Raw genomic sequence first — 22,094 nt, 5'->3', positions numbered from 1 at the left:
TAAATATTAAATTCAATCAGGCATGTTTAGGTCACTAAGACAAAAAAAGTCTTCATTAGAGATTTAAAATTTGTTTAAAACTCTAGGGCTTGTTTCAGGGCCAACCCACCCACTTCGGATATGGTCATCTTGTTGACTTATAAATTCAGACATGTGTTAGGTAAGGTGCAGGGTTTTACCACTTCATTTTTTGGAAGCTGAGTGTGCCCACATGTGTGTGATTTTGTGTGTGTGCATGCACGTGCGTGTGTTGCAAAGGTCTCTCTTAATCTCTGCAGTTCTTTGAAAGCAATGCCTTTCAAATCAAGGCTTTTGGTTCTGTGCAGTAATCAGCAATCCTCATCTGCCTATGTTCTTATATCATTTCGCCACACTTGTTCATCCTCAGGACACAGTGTACCATCTCTCCTCTAAACTGCTTTCTCATTTGCTTCACATATTCTGGGACAGCCTGGACAGCAGCCACACTGAGTGGCAATCATGCACGACTTCAGAACCGAGGACAGCGGCACGTCTGCCTGGGAATGGGAGGGTGCTTTGGTTTGCCAAGGTTCCTGTAGCTGCTGGAAGTTTGGGTCTGTTCCTTCTCACCTGCTTCTGCTCTGCCTTTAAGCCTACTTATTACTGTGACCCAGACTCTTGGGTCCAGTCTATGCTGGTATATGTGACATTTCTTCCACGCATGGGATATAATACAGGAGTGTGGAGTAACCTGTAACAGTGGAGGCAGGGCAAGGAGAAGCCCTGGGCTGAGGACTGGGACTGTCCTGGGACATTCCCATGAGGGTCTCTTGCCTTGAGCTGCCCAGATGGCTGCTGGGCTGTTGTCATCTATTTATTTTTGTTTTGTTTGCTTTGCTACTGTGTACATCATGTCCATGTTTCAGGACACGGGGCACGGGCAGGAAGAGAGGGTATGGAAAGGCACTGGGCCATTTCAGGATGTGATGGCTGAACAACACCCTCTGTTGTGACATGGTTGAGGCTTTCTTTTAGTGTCAGAAACTGATATTTTGCTAAGGAGGAGGGTAACCAAGAGTGAGAGTCCTAAGGAGCAGAGCAAGCCTTTTACATGTCTAAACTGTGACAGCGTGAGCCTTTAAGCTCTCTATAAGTATAATAGCAAATATATTTCTCACATTCAATAGCTGTCTTGTGTTCAGCACCAGCAGCCTCATGTTACTACAGAGGTTCTGTGCGGGAAAATTGTTCAGTAATACAAGGAAAAGATAACAAGTATTTAATCCTCTCCATTCCTACCATGTAGTATGGACACTTTACATAACCTGATGGTTAGAATACAGGAGAAAGTGGTGTGTGGACAGAGGCACTTCTGAAGTGATCACATTCTGGTGTGTGTGTTACACTAAAGGACGCCAAATTCTCAAGGGCAGGAGGGAGAGAGAGCCTGTGTGAATTGCGTTTGAGGTCTCAACTCCAGATAATATTAAGTCCTGTGAAGAATAAACAGAAACAGTTTGCTCATGAGCTGGGCTTAGGGAGGTGTTACCCACATGTTTAAAGTGATAATTGTTAGTGGTCTTTAATAGAGCTAATTTAGCAGTGGTGAGTATTACACATTTTTTTGCCTTTCAAAAGTAGCCCATTAGCCAGACCTTTATATCTAATATTGACTTTAAAAGTTAATATTGAAATTGGCTACAATTAGAGTTCACACGGAAGCATGGGGGGAGGAGAAAGATGAGGGTGGAGGTAGGAATCAGCAGAAAGGGTGCACAGGAGGAAAAGGAACAGCAGCTGGTGCCTCTGTGTGGAAGGATCCATGGATCTGTGGGTCTACAGGGCTCAGTCCCTGCAGCCAAGCACCAGCTGTGCTCCAGGCACTGAAGTTACCTGGGTAAGCACATGGCCCTGCCCTCAGGAATCTTGCTAGGGTCTAGCGAAAGAGGCCAATGTGGCAGTGGGCAGTGAGGATTGACCTGCCTGAGACAAGAGGAACCAGACCAGCATGGTATAGTGGAAAGTTAGAGTAGGTACGAGGCAAGGCATGAGCACTTCAGTGTGTAGAGTGCTCCCCACATTCAAGGATATACCCAGGTTAGGAGAAGATAAGCACCACCTCTTTTTCATAAATTCCTCACACCCTGGTTATCTCCCCAAGTCCCTGGCTACTGCTTCTTGTTGCCTGGTCACTTGGTTTAGGAAAACTGAGTATTTAAAAACTGCCAGAAGAAGCACTCTTTGTTTTCCTTTCTGTGGACACTGAGAGCACTCTAGCAGAGGACTCTGAATAACCTTTGCTTACAAGTTTCATGGCCAGTGAGGGGAATTCTGCCACATGGTTCCCCTTTGTGTCTGCAGGGCATGGAGTCAGGGTGTCGCCAGGAATGGTGACATTTGTGGGTAGTGAAGATGAGGAAGATGGCTGAGCCTTACTCATGCATTTCCAGGCTGGGGAGAGGCTCATGGGGCTCCATGCTGTGCTGTGTTCTCTTATTGACTTGAATCTGCCCTCTCTGCCAGATGTACATCTCTCAGCTCATACTTCCTGCCTCAGTGGTAGTTGTTTCAAGAAGAGCTCCAAGAAATATATTTATATTTGCTGGGGTTTTCCAAGAGGCCACTTCCTCAATAGCTCACTCACATCTGTAAGGAGAGAAAAAGACTCACTTGTTCCATTTCTGCACGGGCATGCGTGTTGTTCTCTTCAGCTCTCTCTTTCTTGCCACCCCCACTTCTGCCACTTCCATTTTATGTCCTTATGTTAGCTTAGGAAAGAGGAGAACAGAGGGGCTGGAGATCTTACCTCTACCACTAATAGGTTCTCTGCCAACCCTGGCTCCCATTACAATGTCTTCTCCTAAACCATCTATTCACTATGCAGGAGGGACCACGTAAGTCTCCCTCATTTATGATTCAGTCCTATAAAGCATCTTCACAGGGTCTTACACAAACCACCATCTGGCCTGGCTGCCTCCTGCAAGTAACTCAGAACAAATGTCCTCATGGGCTGTTGTTGAACTCAGGGGAAGATCAGCAGAGACTTCTACCACCAGCAGCCTTGTGTCTGAATCTCTCCTGGCCTCAACCAGAGATCAGGAGTGATGTAAGAGCCTACTGGGCACAGCCCTGTTCTGAGACACAGCTTTCCTCTGGGAGCAGCCAGATACTCCATTTTCTCCCTGATCTCCTCCTTGATTCAAGCCAGCCCAACTCTCTGCCTCGCAAGGCATGTGAAGCTTCCTCTGGGGAGCGACTTCTGGGAATCAAACCACAGCCCTCTCTGCCTCCCTCTGCCTGATCTACCCTCCACTCTGTTTTCCTCTTCAGCAGGTAAATGCCACACATCCATGACACAAGGCCTAGGCTCCTTCCTAGCTGTCTTCTGCCCTTCCCTTATTCAAAACCTGGTCCAGATGCTCTCCTGGGAGACCCTGTCCTGCCCACCCACCTCCAGCTCAGCACTGAACTCACTGAGCACGTGTGTGTTCAGTTCTGTTGATATTTCCTGAGCCTCCTGTGTGTGACAGTGGGGGAGGAACAATGAGTATGGCAACGGCTTTTCTCTGGAGATGTCAGGATACGTTATCAGATGTGAAAGGAAAACACGTAAATGCCATTCAACAATGATAAGGAACAGCTGGGGACAGCTCAACTTGATTGAGAGATCAGGGAAACCACACAGAAATGATGGATTTGAGGGAGATTTAGAACATGATTGAATGCCCAAATAGAAAAGTGTGATGGAGAGATGTATTTCTAGGATGTCATCCATGTCTGTGTTCGGGCACTTCAGCAATGGGCAATACTTATCATCAGACAGTGTGGATACTGGATAGATAACACCCATCATCAGGATAGCATGGATGCTGTGTGGCTAGGTGGAGAGTAGGGGGAAGGATGGAGTTATTTATCAGAATCTCAGGACCCTGTCTTTTATTCATTCTCCTAGTATAAGATTCCTATACCCAGTATTAGAAAGCAAGCACTGGGTACTCTGGGCTGTGAGTTACCAGAGGGCAGAACATGGGTCTTCCCCTCACTGGGAGTTTCGTAAAATGAGTACCATGTACTCCTAGGTATGGAGCTCTTTTGGCTTGGCACCTTCCCTTTTCCTGTTTCCTGTCCAGCATTGCTTGGTGTTCAAGGCTTTGTAGGTCAGGCATCAGCTGGGATAGGCAAAAATTGGCTCTCCTGTCTTCTGGAATCATCTCAAAGATGGCGTTTTGGTCTGCAAATATAATTACTGAAGAATGCAGATCTCAGAACATAATAAACTATTTTTGTTGTAAAATTAAGACATTTATTGGATAAGGGAATGGTTTAAGATACCACATTCCGAGCATTGGATATGCATGGTTTATAAACATTTGTGCTCTCTCAAAACAAGACAAAGTTCAGTCTCAGTGACCTGGAAGATAAATTATTAATACACATCTCCTGGATAACCTTTATTACAGTGTGGAACCTAAGTGATGGATTGCAGCTAAGACCTGAATATCTGAAACCCTGAACAAGGGGAGGAATCTTCTCATGGCGGGAGAGAGTGAGCTTAGAGCCAATAATAAAGACCTTGGCTGGACTAGGGTGAAGGCAGTTCCTCTGATACTCTCTTTGCCTCACAATGTCTAATTAGAGTCACCTGGGGTTCTGTTTCTAATTCAGTGTTTGATTCTATAGGTCTTGAGTGGGACCTGGGATCCTGAGTTTCTAGCAAGTTCTAGGTAGTAGATGATAGCCATTACTTTGAAGAACAAGACTATGGGGTTAGCTATTAGGAATCCTTTCAAAGTGACACCAAGTCACCAATTTACATGCTGCACAAAATAAATTTGTCTTGCTACTGAACACCTTAAGAACTCATTTAGCCAACACTGGTTTCCATGTGATTTGTGATGTTTCCCTCTTCCTGGGGTCATTCAAAATGAGTCCTCATTATATATTTATTATGTGCTAGGTAGGCCTTGTGTTAGACTGTGGTAACACCACAACAAATAAAAACTGGCTTTTACTCTCCAGGGACTTCCAAGCAGAGATAGACAGGTATGCCAATAGGACAATGGATTGCTATCAGAGACATGATGTCACCTGCACAGAATACAATGGGAGGGAATCAAGAGAAGAGATGGGGACCTGAATATTGGGATGTCTGTCATTTTAGTTGAGGGATAGGCTCAGACCCATTTGAAGCAATATTGGAACACTTACATGCTCGTTCTTAAATAAGTACAAATTGTGGAAGTACGACTGAGATCCAAAAGGAAATAGAGAGCCATCCACGGGTTTCCTGGCAGCTCACACCTTTGAACACTCACCAAATGCTCACTCAGTTGTGTGTTTTTGTTTGTTTCACTCAGGATTGCTTTCTGAAGGAGATTGGCACACAGCCCAAGCACTCTGCTTCCTTAAGGGAACCACTGCTTTCCCAGGCCCAAGAACCCATGGGCAGGGCCCATGGCACAAGGCCCAGCTTGCTCTTCCTTAGGACTAGAAGTGCAGGCTGAACGCCAGAGTGAGGACCAACCCTTGGTGCTTTACATATGAGAAGCAGTGAGGAGGAAAATGTGAGGAGAACCAGGCAGCAATGGAAACTTGTTGTCTGAGGTGCGGGGCAACGAGAAACAGACACGGGCTGGGAGGAAACCTGAACTGGAGGGTCTTAGGAGGATGGTGGTGGCAATTTTTACTTCCTTAATAGATGCAGAGCATTTCAAGTTTACTAATTAACAGAACAGCAGGCTTGTAATTCTGACAGCAGCAGGACATGAGTGTGGTGGGCCTAGCACTGAAAGCTAGCCAAGCATGCCTTTGTCCTTAAGAGAAAGCACAACGCCCACATTGGGTCAGGTCCACAAGGTTCCTGCTGACTTGTTTCTGTATTTCCTTGTAGGGCAAAGGAGGAGTTAGGGGCTTTTACTCCTTCTCAGGCCTTCTATAGAGGGAACTACTGTTTCGGCAGGCTTGTCTTAAGGAAAAGGCCAGCCTACCATTGGTCTAGTATTCACAGCCTAATAGTGCTATTGGATACACTGTGTCAGAAAGAGCAGCAGTGAAAACTGCCTCCTGCAAGGCATGTGTGCTTATAGAAGTTCTGTCATTATTCTTTTATTTTGGCAACTGGTCTACCTGCAAAAATCCTAGTCCTGATCCCAAGAAAGAATGCGCCGTGAAGCCAGGGAAGTTATTCTAGTTTTTACAAACCACACTGAGACTGATTGAAGAATTTGCTTCCAATGCATCCTTTCAAAACATGTTGATCTAGTAGTGAGAGGATTGTGAAGTATAAGATTGTGTCGATAAGTATGGAGAATGAACTTAGGTTCAGAGCATTAGAGCTGAGAGGCATCTTGGAGATCATCTACCAGGACCACTAGTGCTTATATGACAGGTGATGACACTGGCCTTGTGTAGCTCATTTTAGGAAGAACTAACTTGCATTTAATCATTTATTCTTTCATCAAATATTTATTGACCATTTACCAGGAGTCTACCAGGATGTGTACCTGGTAGTGAAAACATGTTCCAATTTCATTGATCTTGTTTGAGCTAGCAGTCAATGAACTTACCCTTTATTATATATTCTAACAGCTGGTTTCACAAGGTCCCTGGGGGGATTGATCCATAGGCTCTTCAGCCAGTGCAAATAAATTTTATATGCAAGGTTACCAATTTCTGAGCCCCTAGGCTAATTGGTTTAGCTCTACTTGGCTTTGCATAATACATGTATTGTTGAAAAGTTATTTGTAATTCAATTTTTGGCAAATAAAAAACTAATTTAAAACACTAAGAGAACTTTTATTCTAAAAGACCCTGAAGCAAATGCTTTTATAATGTGAAAAATCTTGTTGCTACTGTTGGGAATGATTATTTCCTAGTAATGGACTTAGTGAATCTTGGTACCTTGGGAGTTCTTGTGGTGGGGACACAGTCAAGTATACAACCCAGTAGTCATCAGAACTGACTGGGAGGCCTCTGGCCAAGGAAATGGAAACCTGAGAATCTTAGAAGAAGGCAGCTCAAGACTGACATTTACCAGAGCCCATGATCACTAGCTACATGGAGGACCTGCTGGCCGTCCTCTAGGTCCCGAGAAGGAAGAGATAGGGAAAGATGAGACTAAGGCCTCCCTCTCTGTAGATGAGAATGGGTTGGACATAACATACTCAATCCCTTTACTAAGTTGCCAAGGCTGGCTTTGAACTTGCAACTTTTCTGCCTTGACTTCCTGAATAGCTGGGTTTATAAGCCTGGCACCACCAGGCCTGGCTTACTTTTGAACTTGTAAATAATCTGGGAAAAGGCAGATAGAATTTATTTTTTATATTAGTTTTTCTGTGGAAATTAAGTGTGCATACTGATGCCTGCAGAGTATTTAAAAACTGAGAACAATATATTTCGCTTGTAAAAACAAGCTGTTTTGATACTGTAATGTCATTTTCCACAAACAGTTCAGGAGTTAAAGATGGCTGAGAAGCTAAAAATGTTTCCTTGCTGTGTGAGGAAGAAAGCAAAGCAAAACAATAGGAACTGCTTGTGAATTTTGTTATAATTGTCACTAATTAGTCCCCTTCAAGAGATGTAATCGTCTTTGGTGTGGGAGATGAGGTTTGAGTGTGCCTATCTGAAGGAACCGAGGACAGAGCTAGGAAACGAGGCGGTGTCTTTGAAGTCAGAATTCTTCTCTCTCATCTTTGTTTCTTCCTCACTGCAGCTGAGTGAGCCTGTGGCTACTACTCCACCTCATGTACTGTGTGTCAGCTTCTGAAGAGGCGTAATTGCTGAATAAAAGGTTCACTCCATCAGGGGAACATAAAAGAGAAGAAGGAAATGAAGTAGTCAGACACTGGGAATCTGATTAGGGCGGGATTATGATCTCTGACCTTAGGGCCTGGCATTTGGTGACACATCTCTTTCTCTTCCTTGGTTGCATGTGCACAGTGCATGAAATTTCCCCTTTCCTGGGCCAGCGAGCTAATTCCTGGACTGCTGGTAAAATTCATATGATGTTGGGAGACTGAGAGATTGGAGACTAGCCTAGCGAGCATGCAGCGCTTCTTTGTAGTTTTCAGACTTGGCCTCACAGCATGTGTATTCGTGGTCCCTGGGCTCTATTGTACTGAGCTGATAGCACTGCTTGCTTTATGAGCTCCATTGTGTGATGTCTTAATGGTAATACACAACAGAGACCCCAATCACAGCTCCAGGGGTCGGAGTCTGAGTGTGGATGGTTCCCTTTCAGAGTTCTCTAAGCACTAGAGTTAACTGCCAGGGTTACAGTGGTCTAGCCTGAGGTTTTGTATATGTGTGGAAGCTGGTCCTCCCCTCCCATGCTCCTCATACTGGGCTGGGTTGGCCTTTGCTTCTGGGATTAGAGTTTCTGTAGATGAATCTGTATTTTCCAGTTCTGGGGAGCTTTGGTGTCTGCCTTCACCTCTCTAATAGGAATTTGGCTAGACCCAGGAAAGTAACAACTAAGAAGCAAGACTCAACCAGGCAGTGGTGGTCCACACCTTTAATCCCAGCACTTGGGAGGCAGAGGCAAGTGGATTTCTGAGTTTGAGGCCAGCCTGGTCTATAGAGTGAGTTCCAGGACAGCCAGGGCTATACAGAGAAACCCTGTCTCAAAACAACAACAACAACAACAACAACAACAAAAAAAAAAAAAAAAAAAAAAAAAAAAAAAAGAAAGAAAGAAAGAAAGAAAAAGAAAAGACTTAAAACAACCAGACAGAGAAAGTGCACTATCTCAGAAGATTGAGGTCTGGTTGTGACATTAGAGTGGGGGGTGTGCATGGGTTATCATCATCAACTTGGCTTCTGGCTAACAGATTTTTGGTTCTTTTCCCATTTTGTAAAATGAAATCTAACAGATTATCTGCAAGAAGATGTAATTTGGGGTTCTGTACACTACTTTAATATCTGAACTAACTCGCCGGTATATACTACATGCTGTCTGTATGTGACACTCTGCTAGGCACCAGACGTGTAAATGTGCTTTAAAACATCTTGCCATTTTCAAGTTGCTCCTCAACCACAGGGCTGCCTGTGTTATCACTCAATGGGAATGACTTGAGCTGTCCTCTCTTGAAAAGGACCAAGAGAAGAGAAGGCTTTAGCCCCGTCACAATGGGGACTCTCCCTGTGTTAGGCTGAGCTGCAGACCTGCACAAGACAAGATGATGGGTCTGGGAGGCTGAGGGTGGGGCCTTGTGGCCTAGCTGATAGGTAGCTGACATCTTCTCTCTTTCCTTTTTGTCATCCCACAGGATCTTTTCGGAATGATGGTTTGAAAGCTTCTGATGTCCTTCCTATCCTAAAGGAGAAAGTGGCCTTTGTGTCTGGTGAGTATGCTTCTTTGTAGTAGACCTCAAGAAGGTGTGTGTGTGTGTGTGTGTGTGTGTATGTGTGTGTGTGCATGTGTATGTGAGTGTGTGTATGAGTGTGTGTGTGTGAGTGTGTATATGCGTGCATGTGTGCATGTGTGTGTGTCTGTGTGAGTGTGTGTATGAGTATGTGTGTGCGTGTGTGTTTGTGAGTGTGTGTGCGTGTGTGTGTATATGAGTGCATGTGTGTGTGAGTGTGTATGAGTGTGAGTGTACATGTGAGTGTGTGTCTGTGCATGTGTATGTGTGTGCCTGTGTGTGTGCATGTGGAGTGTGTGTGTGTGTGTGAGTGCGTGTACATGTGCGTGTGTGTGAGTATGTGTGAGTGTGTGTGTGCATGTGTGTTTGTGAGTGTGTGTGCATGTGTGTGAGTATGTGTGTGTGTATGTGTGAGTGTGTGTGAGTGTGTGTGTGTGTGCATGCCTTCTGTGCAATGAGACACTGTAGCAGTTAGCCTTGTCGTGGCTGCTTCCTCCCTTCAGTGACAGGCAGAGGAAAGGGGGCCCTGACCTCACCTGGAGACTCTGGAGGATACTTGTGACAACGGGCAGGTACACACACAACACTGCAGCCTGATTTGCTCTTCCTTCCAGGGCCACTAGGGCATGTGAGAGGTCCCAGTAGGAAGAGTGTATGTACCCCATGTGTTCCCTAGGGCTTCATGTTGTTTTTTAGTGGGTCACAAACAGGAGGCGGTTTGTTGTTGTTGTTGTTTGGTTTGTTATAGTTGTTGGGTTTTTTCAGGTATTTTGTTTTTGTTTTGTTTTTTTGTTTTTGGTTTCTCCTCATTTGTTTTCTTAGCAAATGGAAACAAAAGTGTTTGTATTCTCAAGTTTTTCTCTTGGTTTGTTTTGTTTTGTGCTTGCTCTTGGTTTGTTTTATTTGTTTTGTGAACCCCCAAATATTTATTCCTTGCATCACTCCTAGCCTATCCCATGCACCTGGGCCTCTCAGCATCTAATTTGGGTATTAGCTATCTGAGGCCTTCAGGCCAGCTCCTGCTTCTTGTAAACCATTTACTTGGACTTAGCCATGCATGTTCTGTTAGGTAGAATGTGTGTTTCCCATGATGTCACAAACTTGGTGGATTCCTTCTTGTCAGAACTTGGCAGATCCTGAGCCTGGGCTGGGTGCTGACAGTGGGAGCTGTACATAGACTAACCCTGGAATATACCCCGTAGACAGAGCCTTTGTCTCTGCGTAGTTTGTTTTTGTTTTGTTTTGTTTTGTTTTGTTTTGCTTTGTTTTTGTTTTTGTTTTTGTTTTAGTTTTTGTTTTTTTGTCTAAATGACGGTCCATGGAGCCATGGACCGTGAGGGAGCTTACTACCATAGTATACTAACTCACTCCATAGGCACTGCTGGCTTGGCTGATGTGCAACAACTATCACAAAAAGAAAGGAGAGGAGGAGAGGTCCTCTGTAGGAAGGGAAACCATATTTGAGCTGTCTCTACCTTACTAGAGAAGGGAGGCCAGCAAGTCGGTGTGGTATGGCTGGGGAGGCAGGCATGTGCTAGGTGCACAGGAGCCTTTGTAAGACACTGTGTGCATTCTGTAGCAGTGGCTGGACTGTTATTTTCTCACAGTTGTTGCTGTTAAGACAACTGAGATCCAAAAGCTGCCTTGGCCTATTTGTGTTAAATAGCGAGCCCCTCATCACTAAAGGTGTAGAGGCATAGTAGAACAGCCTTTGAGAGGATTGTGGAAAGACCCTGTGTGGAAGTCCTGGTGCTCCCTGAGCATCAATTTGCCTTGAGTCCCACAGTCTTGATTCCTGGTACAGGCTTCTGTTTTATGGGCTTTTGTTAAGGCCTTCCTATCCCTTAGGTGTCCTGCTGATGCCCCTGTTTATCTCATGCCAGACGTTTTCCTTCTCAGGCTTTCCCATACCAGCCATCTTGAGCCTCTCCTGTCCTTCCCAAGTTATATTCCACTTCCCCTCCTCCAGATGCTCTTTCAGACCTAGCCTATCTCTTCTGACAGCATCTTGTTCAGCATCCATCCAGGGACTATGAAGACAGACATAGTATGTTCTGACATGGGAACCCTTACTTTATTGTTAGTAGCTTGGTTTTCCTGTATAGGTCAATTGGATGTGAATGGGGACCAGCCAGATCTGGGAATGCCCACTAAAAAGTAGGGAGTTGTCCTTATTGAACTCATGGAGTAGCTTGCCAGGAAGGCAGTCAGGGATGAGGCACTATGCCACTCACTGCTATGTTTCTGAATGAGTCAAGCCTGACTCATCCATGCTTGCCCAGTCAGGAGCTTCTGAGCTTGGGGAACATTGCCCTCTGTGCCTGGGAAGGGCACTGGAGGTCGTTGGGAGATAATGACTGACTGCACCTAACAAGGAAAACAAAAACTGATTTCCATATTCTATACATGCTGAGTCAGGAAACATAACACAAAATTAGAACCAAGCGGAGAAATCCTAAGTTAAATAATGTAGTCATGGCAGCCAGTCCCACAACACCCAGAGGAAAGCTCTACTCCCAAGCACTCTAAAAAGCTCAGGATCCCCGGATCCCAGAGACAGCTTGACTCTGAGGAGTTCTGACACAACCAGGATCACAGGAAGGACAGGCTCCAGTCAGATTTAGCAAGGGCAGGTAGCACTAGAGATAACCAGATGGTGCGGGGCAAGCATAAGAATATACGCAACACAAACCAAGGTTACATCATCAGAACCTAATTCTCCAACCATAGCAATTCCTGGACACACCATCACACTGGTAAAGCAAGATTCAGAACTAAAATCACTTCTCATGATGATGATACAGGACTTTTAAGAAAGACATAAATAGCACCCTCAAAGAAATACAGAAGAACACAGCTAAACAGCTAGAAGCCCTTCAAGAGGAAACATAAAAATCCCTTAAAGAACTACAGGAAAACACCATCAAACAGGTGAAGGAAATGAACAAAACTGTCCAGAAACTAAAAATGGAAATAGAAACAATAAAGAAATCAGAGAGAGAGACAACCCTGGAGATAGAAAACCTAGGAAAGAAATCAGGAGCCATAGATGCAAGCATCACCAACAGAATACAAGACATAGAAGAGAGAATCTCAGGGGCAGAAGACACCATAGAAAACATTGACACAACAGTCAAAGAAAATGCAAAAAGCAAAAAGTTCCTAACCCAAAACATCCAGGAAATCCAGGACGCAATGAGAAGACCAAACCTAAGGTTAATAGGTATAGAAGAGAGTAAAGACTCCTAAGGTGATGGGCCGGTAAATAACTTCAACAAAATTATAGAAGAAAACTTCCCTAACCTAAAGAAAGAGATGCCCATGAACATACAAGAAGCCTACAGAACTCTTAATAGACTGGACCAGAAAAGCAATTCCTCCCGTCACATAATAACCAAAACACCAAATGCACTAAACAAAGAAAGAATTTTAAAAACAGTAAAGGAAAAATGTTAAGTAACACATAAAGGCAGGCCTATCAGAATAACAGCAGACTTCTCACCAGAGACTATGAAAGCTAGAAGATCCTGGGCAGATGTCATACAGACCTTATAAGAACCCAAATGCCAGCCTAGGCTACTATACCCAACAAAACTCTCAATTACCATAGATGAAGAAAACAAGATATTCCATGACAAAACCAAACTTACACAATATCTTTCCACAAAACCAGCCCTACAAAGGATAATAGATGGAAAACATCAATATAAGGAGCAAAACTACACCCTAGAAGAAGCACGAAAGTAATCTTTCAACAAATCTAATTCTACCTCTTACAACAAAAACAACAGGAAGTGACATTACTTTTTCTTAATACTTTAATATGAAAATTAATATTACCAATATATCCTAATTGATTGAAATCCAAAAATATGAGGAATTAGAAATTTGTTGACTATCATCCAATGTTCTCTCTAATTTAGTAATTGGAGAAATAGGTCCAATATTATACAATCCATATACACTTTAAGCTTGTTTGTACATGACAGTGTCTTGCTGTATATAACTTGCTTCTCCTATCTCAGCCTCTCTATTAATAGTATTGTTTATTTCATGTTTTTACACTATACTATGGTTTTCAGAACAGCTTACATATTTCAAAAGTATTTATACAGCCAAAAGAAACATAGACAAATTGGGAGGTGGCTTGTAAGAAAACAACAAAGAGTGAAACTGAATGCTTTGCTTGACTTGTATCAAGTTTGAAGAAGAGGACTTTATAAGTTACTCTTCTCTGAGATGAATGATTTTCAAAATTATCACAGCCAATGAACCAGATTCTTACCCTTACCTAATGTCTGTGCCACTCTCCAAGCAGAACCATTGTTCATTGAAACAGTTGGTGAATGACTTTATGGATAGACCATCTTAATACATACCCCATTTCTTAAATGAATGTAACCTGTTCTCTGTGGGCTGAGAATAAAGTCACTCACTCAAGTCAAATAGCTTTGACCATAGCAGGAAATCTGTATCCAAAAATCGTACCTACAATTCATTCCTTGGCGCAGCACAACTGTCAACTCTCAGCTTAGCTACAATGGAGGTAAAATCCTTTGGTGATGTGAGGGTCATTGAAATACAGCCTTATTACAATGAAACCCAATGTCTAAAAATTGTTCTTATTTTGGGCTTATACCACAGTACGAGCCAAGATTTTATGCTCTACTAAATACAAAACAAACAAACAAAAAGACTTTATATATTTATGTTCATTTAAGAAAATACTAGTAATGACATATTATTTTAAAATATACAATTAATGTTTATAAATTTTCTCAATATAAAACTTATATTGAGAAAAACATATATTTTTAGTATTGCTGTAGACAAGCATCTACATAGGACTGTCAAATTGATTGTTGTTTTTATCAAACAACTTTTATAATACTCAATTTTATTGTTATAATATTTTATAAATTTTAAAGAATATGACAAAGAAAGGTATTGTAGGCATTGAAGGAGGAGCCTCTTGGAGAAGTTGGGATACAAAAGGGAAACAAGAATGTGACTTAATTCTATTTACTTAAAATATGTTTTTAAATGTTATCAAATTCAGATAAATTGAAATTATGTATCTTTTCTCATCATAATGTAATAAAACTTAAATAAAAAATAATAATGCAGTCACATTTCCTTCTGAGAGCAAAGCCAAGAGCACGGTAGGCAGAGAAACAGACCATTTGCTGTGCCCACCCTCCTCTGCCAGCATCTCAGTTTTGACCAGGTAAAACAAAGCATGTTACTATGGCAACGGACATCTGGAATAGTCCAGGACAGCCCAACCACTTCTGTATGCAGGCATGTGGGTGTGTGTGACAGTGACTGTTTCTGTCCCTTGGTGTGTGTCTATTGTCCTAGTCCTGACCCTTCATGCTCCATGGCTCACAGCTGCGGTTCTGGCCTCCCACTCACAACAACCTGACCCCTTTCTGCCCAGCCCTCCTGTGTGGGACCTACTGTATCCCTAGGATCTTCACATGCTTATGTCCTGCCTCTGACCACCTTCTGGTGATACTCCATGCTACTGGTGACAACCTTTTGTACTCTGGGCCCCAGGTTTTCAAAATATGTTCCATAAGATGATCTTTGAAGATGGGGAAAGGAGTTTGGGAATTGCTGAATATTAAAGTCCTCCCACCCTCGACTTGGACCATCCTTCAAAGCACATTAACATTTTAAGGCTCTGTAAAATCCTACAATACCCAACTCTATCTAGTCTAACATGGCATTTCCAACTACAAAATAACCTTATTCCCTTTGGAAAGAAAACTCGTGTGAATTCATTAAAATCATGGTGCAGAGCTATTGTTATGTGAATCCAACTTTCGGTATGCTTCCTGAGACGTGTCTCCCTCCCACGCTCCTTCCATCTGCTACCCTAGCTAGAGCCTGCTGCCTCCTGAGAGTGTGAGTCCTCCCTACTTTAGTCAATGAAACATCAACGTCTCTCACTTTGGGCCTTCCTCCTTCCCCAGCTCTGCTTTCCTGTCTACACAGAAGGAGAGCCATTGGCATTTCTAAAATACGCAACCCCCTCCCATTCTCTGCATCCTTATTCTGTAGCTCCGACCATCAAAGCCTTGCACAGATAGGTAAAGGGCAAGAACTTGTTGCACAAGTCAAAGATCATACAACTGTGATGCTTTAAATATGTCTGTGGTTCCTCTTTCCTATGCACAGTCACTTTAGCCTTGGAGCTTCATGCTTCATCTCTTGGTCTTCTAATGTCAGTATCCATCTTGGCTTTCAGTGATCCACCTTAATGGATGCTCAGCCTCTGGACACCATAGTCTAATCCTGTTTCTATGGTGGCCAGCCATGATTTTGACCTCTGCTATATTGTCTGTAATTTTGTTCTCCTGCCTTTGGCCCTTTCTGTTTTCCCCTGTTTGTTTGCCCCATTGGTCAACAGATAGCAGGGGATCTATCTTCTCTGAGATCCCCTGATGTGGTAGGGCAGTTCTCACCCTCACCAGCTCTTCCCCATGCACAATCTTTACCAGCTCTATTCTGCCATCAATAGGTGGTGGTGGTGGTGGTGGTGGTGTGTGTGTGTGTGTGTGTGAATGCATGTATGTGAGAGTGCATGTATGTCTTGGTGCTTATGAATGCATGTACAGAGGCCAGAGGTCAACACTGAGTGTTTCCACGTTGTTTTTTGAGGCATGGGCTTTTATGTCAACTAGCTCACTGATTGGCTACATTAGCTGGCCATCAAGTTCTAAGGATCTCTCTTTCTCTGTCTCCCAAATACAAGGATCATAGATACATATCATTACGCCCATATTTTATGTAGGTGCAGGGGAATCTAAACTTAAGTCCTCACTTGTGTGCAGTAGGCACTTTATTGATGGAGTCACCTACCTGCTGTCCTCCCTCTGCAGCCTCCTCCTCCTTTGTGGTAGTCTGTATTCACTGTTTACCAACCACCCCACCCCCCAACCCTGAGCCCCTGAAGACCTGTGTGCTCTATGATAAGAAGGAAGCATTCCACCTGAGCTCACACGTGGGCAGGCCCTGGGCCACTCAGTCATGTAGGAGACAGTGAGCTAACGTAGGCTTCTTTCTAGGGTTGCTATGGCACTATGACCATGCATCCCAATCTTTCTCCCATTACATCCCCTTTTGGTGTGCACTGTGGAGATGTCAGTGACTTCTTGAGATGCGGGTGAGCATTGTGATCATGAAACAGAGATGGGTGGCCTTTGGCTAGTAGAGAGTCAGTGCACTACAAGAATGTAGTCACTACCCTTCAGCTTCAACCCCATCTAACACCCCCTGAGAAACTTGGTCTGCTTGGTAAATTTTAGTGTCTGTTAATAAGTGAATTTTAACATTATACGATAAGAGCAGAGAGAAAGTGTGGAAAAAACAGCAGCCACCTGGAATCCTGTCCTAGTAAAAACAGTGGTCACCATTCTGATGCACTCCTCCCACCTTTTTTGTTACATGTAGTTTTTAGTAAGACCCTAAGCAGACATGCTTCTAATGAGATTCATGTGCCTCTCCATTGGATGGGACACATGGCACCTCAGGCAGCCAGTGGGTAGAGCTGGCCTCTGGGCTTCATGGAGAACCCTCAGTGTTATCTTACAGAGTCTGAAAACCTGGCAGTGCTGTCCTGAGGGATGCTCTGAGGCCTCTCATGTTATCAGCTCCTGGAGAATAATCCCACACCCCTGGAGTCCACAAAGAGAAGTGACTGGAGGTTAAATTTCCAAGGCAAAGCACTTTTACCTAGCTTGTTTTCTCAACAAGAACGGTTACAACCACCTTCTTATCACCTCACATGTGCTGAGGATGCTTCTTTTCAGTGTGCCTTCTCCTGCTATCTGGGAAGGATTTTTTGTTTGTTTGTTTTTTGAGACAGGGTTTCTCTGTATAGCCCTGACTGTCCTGGAACTTACTCTGTAGACCAGGCTGGCCTCAAACTCATAAATCCACTTACCTCTGCCTCCCAAGTGCTGGGATTAAAGGCATGTGCCACCACTGCCTGGCTGGGAAGTCTTTATAATGACTCTGAAATATGTCCACTATCATTTTTAGAGTCTCTAGACAAGGCAGCAGAAATCTAAAGTCATCCACTTTATCTTCATGTAGCTCCCATCAGCTAAAAAGCAGTGACATTCCACAACACTATTTTTCATCTGTAGTTGACTTTTCTGGTGCTTTTCTTAAACTGCCTACTCTCATCCCTCCAGGGGGGCGTGACAAGAGAGGTGGGCCCATCCTGACCTTCCCTGCCCGAAGCAATCATGACAGAATAAGACAGGAAGACCTACGGAAACTCGTGACGTATTTGGCCAGCGTGCCAAGGTAAGGTGAAGGGGAATTGTCTGCCGGGAGGGGGAGCTGATGCCAGTGAGTTGAGACAGCAACTGAGCCTGCCAGAGGCCCTTGGATTGGGTTCTAATTGTCCCTGGAACATCACCAGCCATTGTTTACTACATTCCTGTTGTTCCTGCTGGGATTCATCTGGCAGTGGTAACTGTGGGCAGAGGTGAGAATCCCACCAGGATAGGAGGACTACAGCGGGAGATAGCTTGGCCTGGCCTGGAAGAATGGGGAGCTGCTGTTGACTTTCATGAAAACTTCTGGCTATCCCATTTTGGCTTACATAATGGCTACTTTCAGAGTCTCTGGCTATACAAACAGTCCTTGGATCTGGAGGCAAATAGGCTAATCTGGAAGTAGTGCATGGGTCAATGTCAGTCCCATTAGGAGCAGGGTAATATTGCTGAAGATTTGTTATTGGGGGCAGCAAGCGAGTCCCACTTTGTATATATAAATCACACACCACATAATAGATACATGTGATACATGTACAATGTTAGGTTTCACTGATGGAGAGATTGAAGGGTATAAATGGCTCCTCTGGGTCAAAGGGTGATAATAAAAGAAAGATTGGGAAGCATACTCAATGCTACCCTAGAGGTAGCAGGTAGAGGATGTGCCATAGACATGGTTTTTAAGTCATTGAGAAGGAAAGGAAGAACTTTTGACTAGTTAGAATGTAAGAGCCAAAAGAGACCTGAAGAATGATCTGAACAAATGTGTATGGCATTCTAAATATGTATTTAGGGACTGGGCTGAGACTGGATGTGAGTGGCTCTCTGGGATGCTGCAGAGCTTGCCTGGGCTGTGACCCTCCTGACTGCGGCATCAGCAGTCACTCCTCTGTGACACTCTGTCACTCCTCTGTCTTAGCAGAGTGGGTACCTACAGAATCTTGGCTGTGGAAGATAAGACAAGGTGCCTTGGGCTTTCAGAACTTTTGTTTTATGGGATAATTAGTAAATTAAGCAGATGAGCTATAAATTCTGCTCTGTCTTTCGAAGGAGACCTGGGATATTTTTGAATATGCTGATGAAGTTCTCGGGGCAGGTGTCAAATGAGGCAAGCGGTTTCTTCCCAAGGGTTCCTGGGAAGGAATCATAAGGGATTGGTGGATCCTGATGGGCAGGTGGTGAAAGGAGTTTGAACAGCAGCATCACATGCTGAATGGCATGGTCAGTCTGGAGAGCTCTGAGCAGAAGGCTGTAAACAAGCAGATGTAGAGAAGGACCTTTTTTTCTTGATGATATCCACTGAGGTCATAACCTCCAATAAAATAAGTTTGTGTTATACCCGAGGAACTTTTAAAGTATGACTGCATGGAAGTGAGGTGGTGAATAAAGAGTGTGGAGGTCTTTACAGAAGAGATGTTCCCTTCTGATTCAGGGAATGGTCTGAATAACTCATCATATGGTTTTGTACGCTAGCCTTGTTGGGGCTAAGCAGTTTTAAAATGTGCTTTCCCCAAGTGTAGTAGTAGGTTCACACTAGTACAAGACACTCTCAGAAGCAATCTACCTGAGGGGTTTTCATGGGAATTCATGATAGACTCTCATTTCTTTTAAAGCCAGAAGAAATTAGAATCCCAGGAGATGTGAAAGATGCATATTTTCTTCCTTCAGTGTTCATGGCGTACCTGCACTCGAGACAGGCTCATTCTTTCTTTAAAATAATAGGGCAAGAGTTAGAAGAACACATTTTCCTTCATTCTGAATTGTTAAATGAAGACTGGGATGAAATGGATTGGAAGCAATTAAGAAAGGAAAAGATTTCTGCTGGGTAAAAAATAATAAATAAATAAAACCCAAGAGGGGCTGAGAGGAAGGTCGTGAGAACAAAGGGAGATGATAGCATTGTCTGTGAGGGGCACAGGACATGCTGCTCTCTGTTTCCCAGCATGGCAGCTTGTGCTACACACACATACACACACACACACACACACACACACGCACACACACACTCACACGCACACACATACGCACATGCACACGCATACACACACACACACACCACCACTCCAGCACGCGCAGTCTCTTCACAGCTTCCCATGGGTGGGAGGCAGGAAGGCTGTTATTGCCTTCAGTGGCAAGAATTGTCTGTGATCCCTTGCCTCCGCCCATGGGGACCCATAATCACTGGGATTGTGAGCACCAGCTGCACTCTGCCACCTAGTCATGTCTACCAATCATTTCCTAATTGTGTTGGATGGGCGCTCGCACGCCATCAGCCGCGGGAACAGAGTCCAAAGTAGAATTGTTCTAAAGGCAGAGAAGTGTGGTAGGAAAACCCAGAACTTTAGTGTGCCTAGTCTGGCTTTGGGAATGAAATGAAGCTAGATTAGGTGGATGATTCTAATGAAAAGAAATTATTGATCCTGGTTCATGCTCCAAGATGTTGAAAGAATGGATTTCAGTTTGGAGATGCAGTGTTTATTACAGGCTGGTGTGCTCAGGTCTGTAGGTGACATTCGATATGCATTTATTCAGACCTTTATTTATTATTTATCAAGATTTGGTTCCTCTGTATACCAGGCAGAATGAGAATTCATGGTGAGCAAGAAGAGACATATTGAGGAAAGGAGGAGACACCTGGATATTTCTCTACATAATCCAAACTGGTCACAGTGACGGAGGGTACAGACGTGACTGTGCTTGAGCACAGGCCTGAACCAATGAGCAGAAGACTAAACAGGAAGGACAGCTGAGAGGCAGAAGGATCTTGAGTTCTAAGGGACCAACCAGCCTGATGAATGACAACAGTCATAATGATTAGAAATGAATGGTAGTGCCTCTGCTGGGCAGGGATGCACTGTCTAGACCACTGTGTTCAACTATGCGGCACCACAAACTACAGTCTCACACACCAGGCAGGGTGAAGTCAACATGGTTGCATCCACCAATGGGAGATGAGAGAAACAATCCCCTACGTCAGAGGTCAGAGGTGCTGCCATAAAGGGGCAGGATCTGGATAACTTTCTCTCTCTCTCCCTCTTGCATCCCTAGTATAAGGTAATCAGGACTCAAGTGAAGAACTTGCCCACTTGGGAGCTGTCCAGCCGCAGCATGCTGTCTCTGGTCAGGTCATTGGACACTGGACAATTCTCCATTAGGAATGCTGTAGAGAGAATTGTTCTATTAAGTCAGACATAGGGTTGTGTTTCTAAGTCTTTTTCCTGTCCTCAGTTCTAGGTTGCTTTGACATTGGAAAACATATACTCCATAAAATTCAGGCCCTCCAACCAGCAGACATATCCTTCTCTGGCTCCCTAAAGAGCTCATTGTCTGGCATCTTATCTATACCTTTGAATTGCTTTGTGGTCTCCTAAGACTCTTGGTGAGACTTTTGGGGTATTCCCTGGGGCCAGAGATCATTGCAAGGGTGTAATAGTTCCACCAGTTCTCTGTTATTCTTCTTAACTTGAGCTGAGGCCTTTTCTCACCTTGCTTCTTTCTGTTGAGTTTGAACATCCACACACCCAAAGTCTCTTCTAGGCACCTTGCTCTGAGAAATCATAGGTTGTAAAAACACCTTATAAGTCTTTCCTTCCACTCTCTCACTGAGCAGCTGCCATGAGCCAGGCCCTAGATTGGAAATGTTGTGTGTGTCACAGTGTCTTTCTCACTGTCAGCTGTACATACTTATCTAACCTTTATTGTCCTCCTGGTCTGCTATCTGCTTGTAGTTATGTGTGTGCACAAGCAGTGGAAAGGAAAAACTCAGATATGATCAGCTGGTGAACATCCCTCAAAATTGAGAGATAGGGCTGAAAATGCGCACTGGAAGTAAGCAGATGTCCGGGCACTGTCCCCAGCGTGGACTGCTGGGAGCTGAGCATATGTTTGAGGTAGTGAGTGAGGGTTGTTTCTGTCACGGCAGCTTGCTTCTTTTCGTCATCCTTGCTATCCAGCTTTGTCATAATCATCTGTTTGCTGCTCCTAAGGTACCGAGTGCTGAACCTTCTATCAACTCTGCTATTAGTAATTCTGCCAAGATGCTGAGTGCTCTGTCAAGGAATGCAAGTGTCACATCAGCCAGGAGAGATGACAAGAAATTAGGATGGGTTATTCTTTAACGCCAGTCAAACCAAGGTGCCTTTATTTGTAGCTTATTGTTTGATAATATTTGCACCTCTTCTACTGACTCCAGCAAAAGATAAATTGGGCTTAAAGCCAGAACTGTCTTTGTGCTGCATCATTGAAAAAAAAAAAATAAGCAGAAAGGCCAGAAAGACAGCCAGAGGAAGAGGAGGGGGGACGCAAAGGTTTCCTCCTGCTGTTTCTAACTCAGGAAAGCTGGAGCTATCTGAAGTGTGCCACCTAAAGCCCTTTGGTGTTGGGACCTGTGAGGGAGCTATTGATGCCCCGTCCTTAGTTCTGGGACTACCACTTAAAGGAAGGTACAGGGAGAAATCAAAGTGATAGAGGGGCCAGGAGA

General features: G+C 44.0%; 1 protein-coding gene across 22 annotated transcripts in view; it reads left to right on the top strand.

Moving 5' to 3' along the window:
* Kalrn (kalirin RhoGEF kinase) overlaps positions 1-22,094 on the top strand; it is a 604,914-nt gene that overhangs the window by 171,765 nt on the left and 411,055 nt on the right. For all 22 annotated transcript variants that reach the window (XM_031363740.1, XM_031363737.1, XM_031363736.1 and 19 more), the window contains exons 2-3: positions 9,228-9,302; positions 17,528-17,642. In XM_031363740.1, the coding sequence (XP_031219600.1) occupies positions 9,228-9,302; positions 17,528-17,642 (190 nt within the window). The remainder of the gene's footprint in view (positions 1-9,227; positions 9,303-17,527; positions 17,643-22,094) is intronic.

The sequence above is a fragment of the Mastomys coucha genome, unplaced genomic scaffold (assembly GCF_008632895.1).
Source record: "Mastomys coucha isolate ucsf_1 unplaced genomic scaffold, UCSF_Mcou_1 pScaffold12, whole genome shotgun sequence".
Lineage (NCBI taxonomy): Eukaryota > Metazoa > Chordata > Mammalia > Rodentia > Muridae > Mastomys > Mastomys coucha.
The sequence above is the reverse complement of the archived record's forward strand: the minus strand, read 5'-3'. Positions and strand labels throughout refer to the sequence as shown.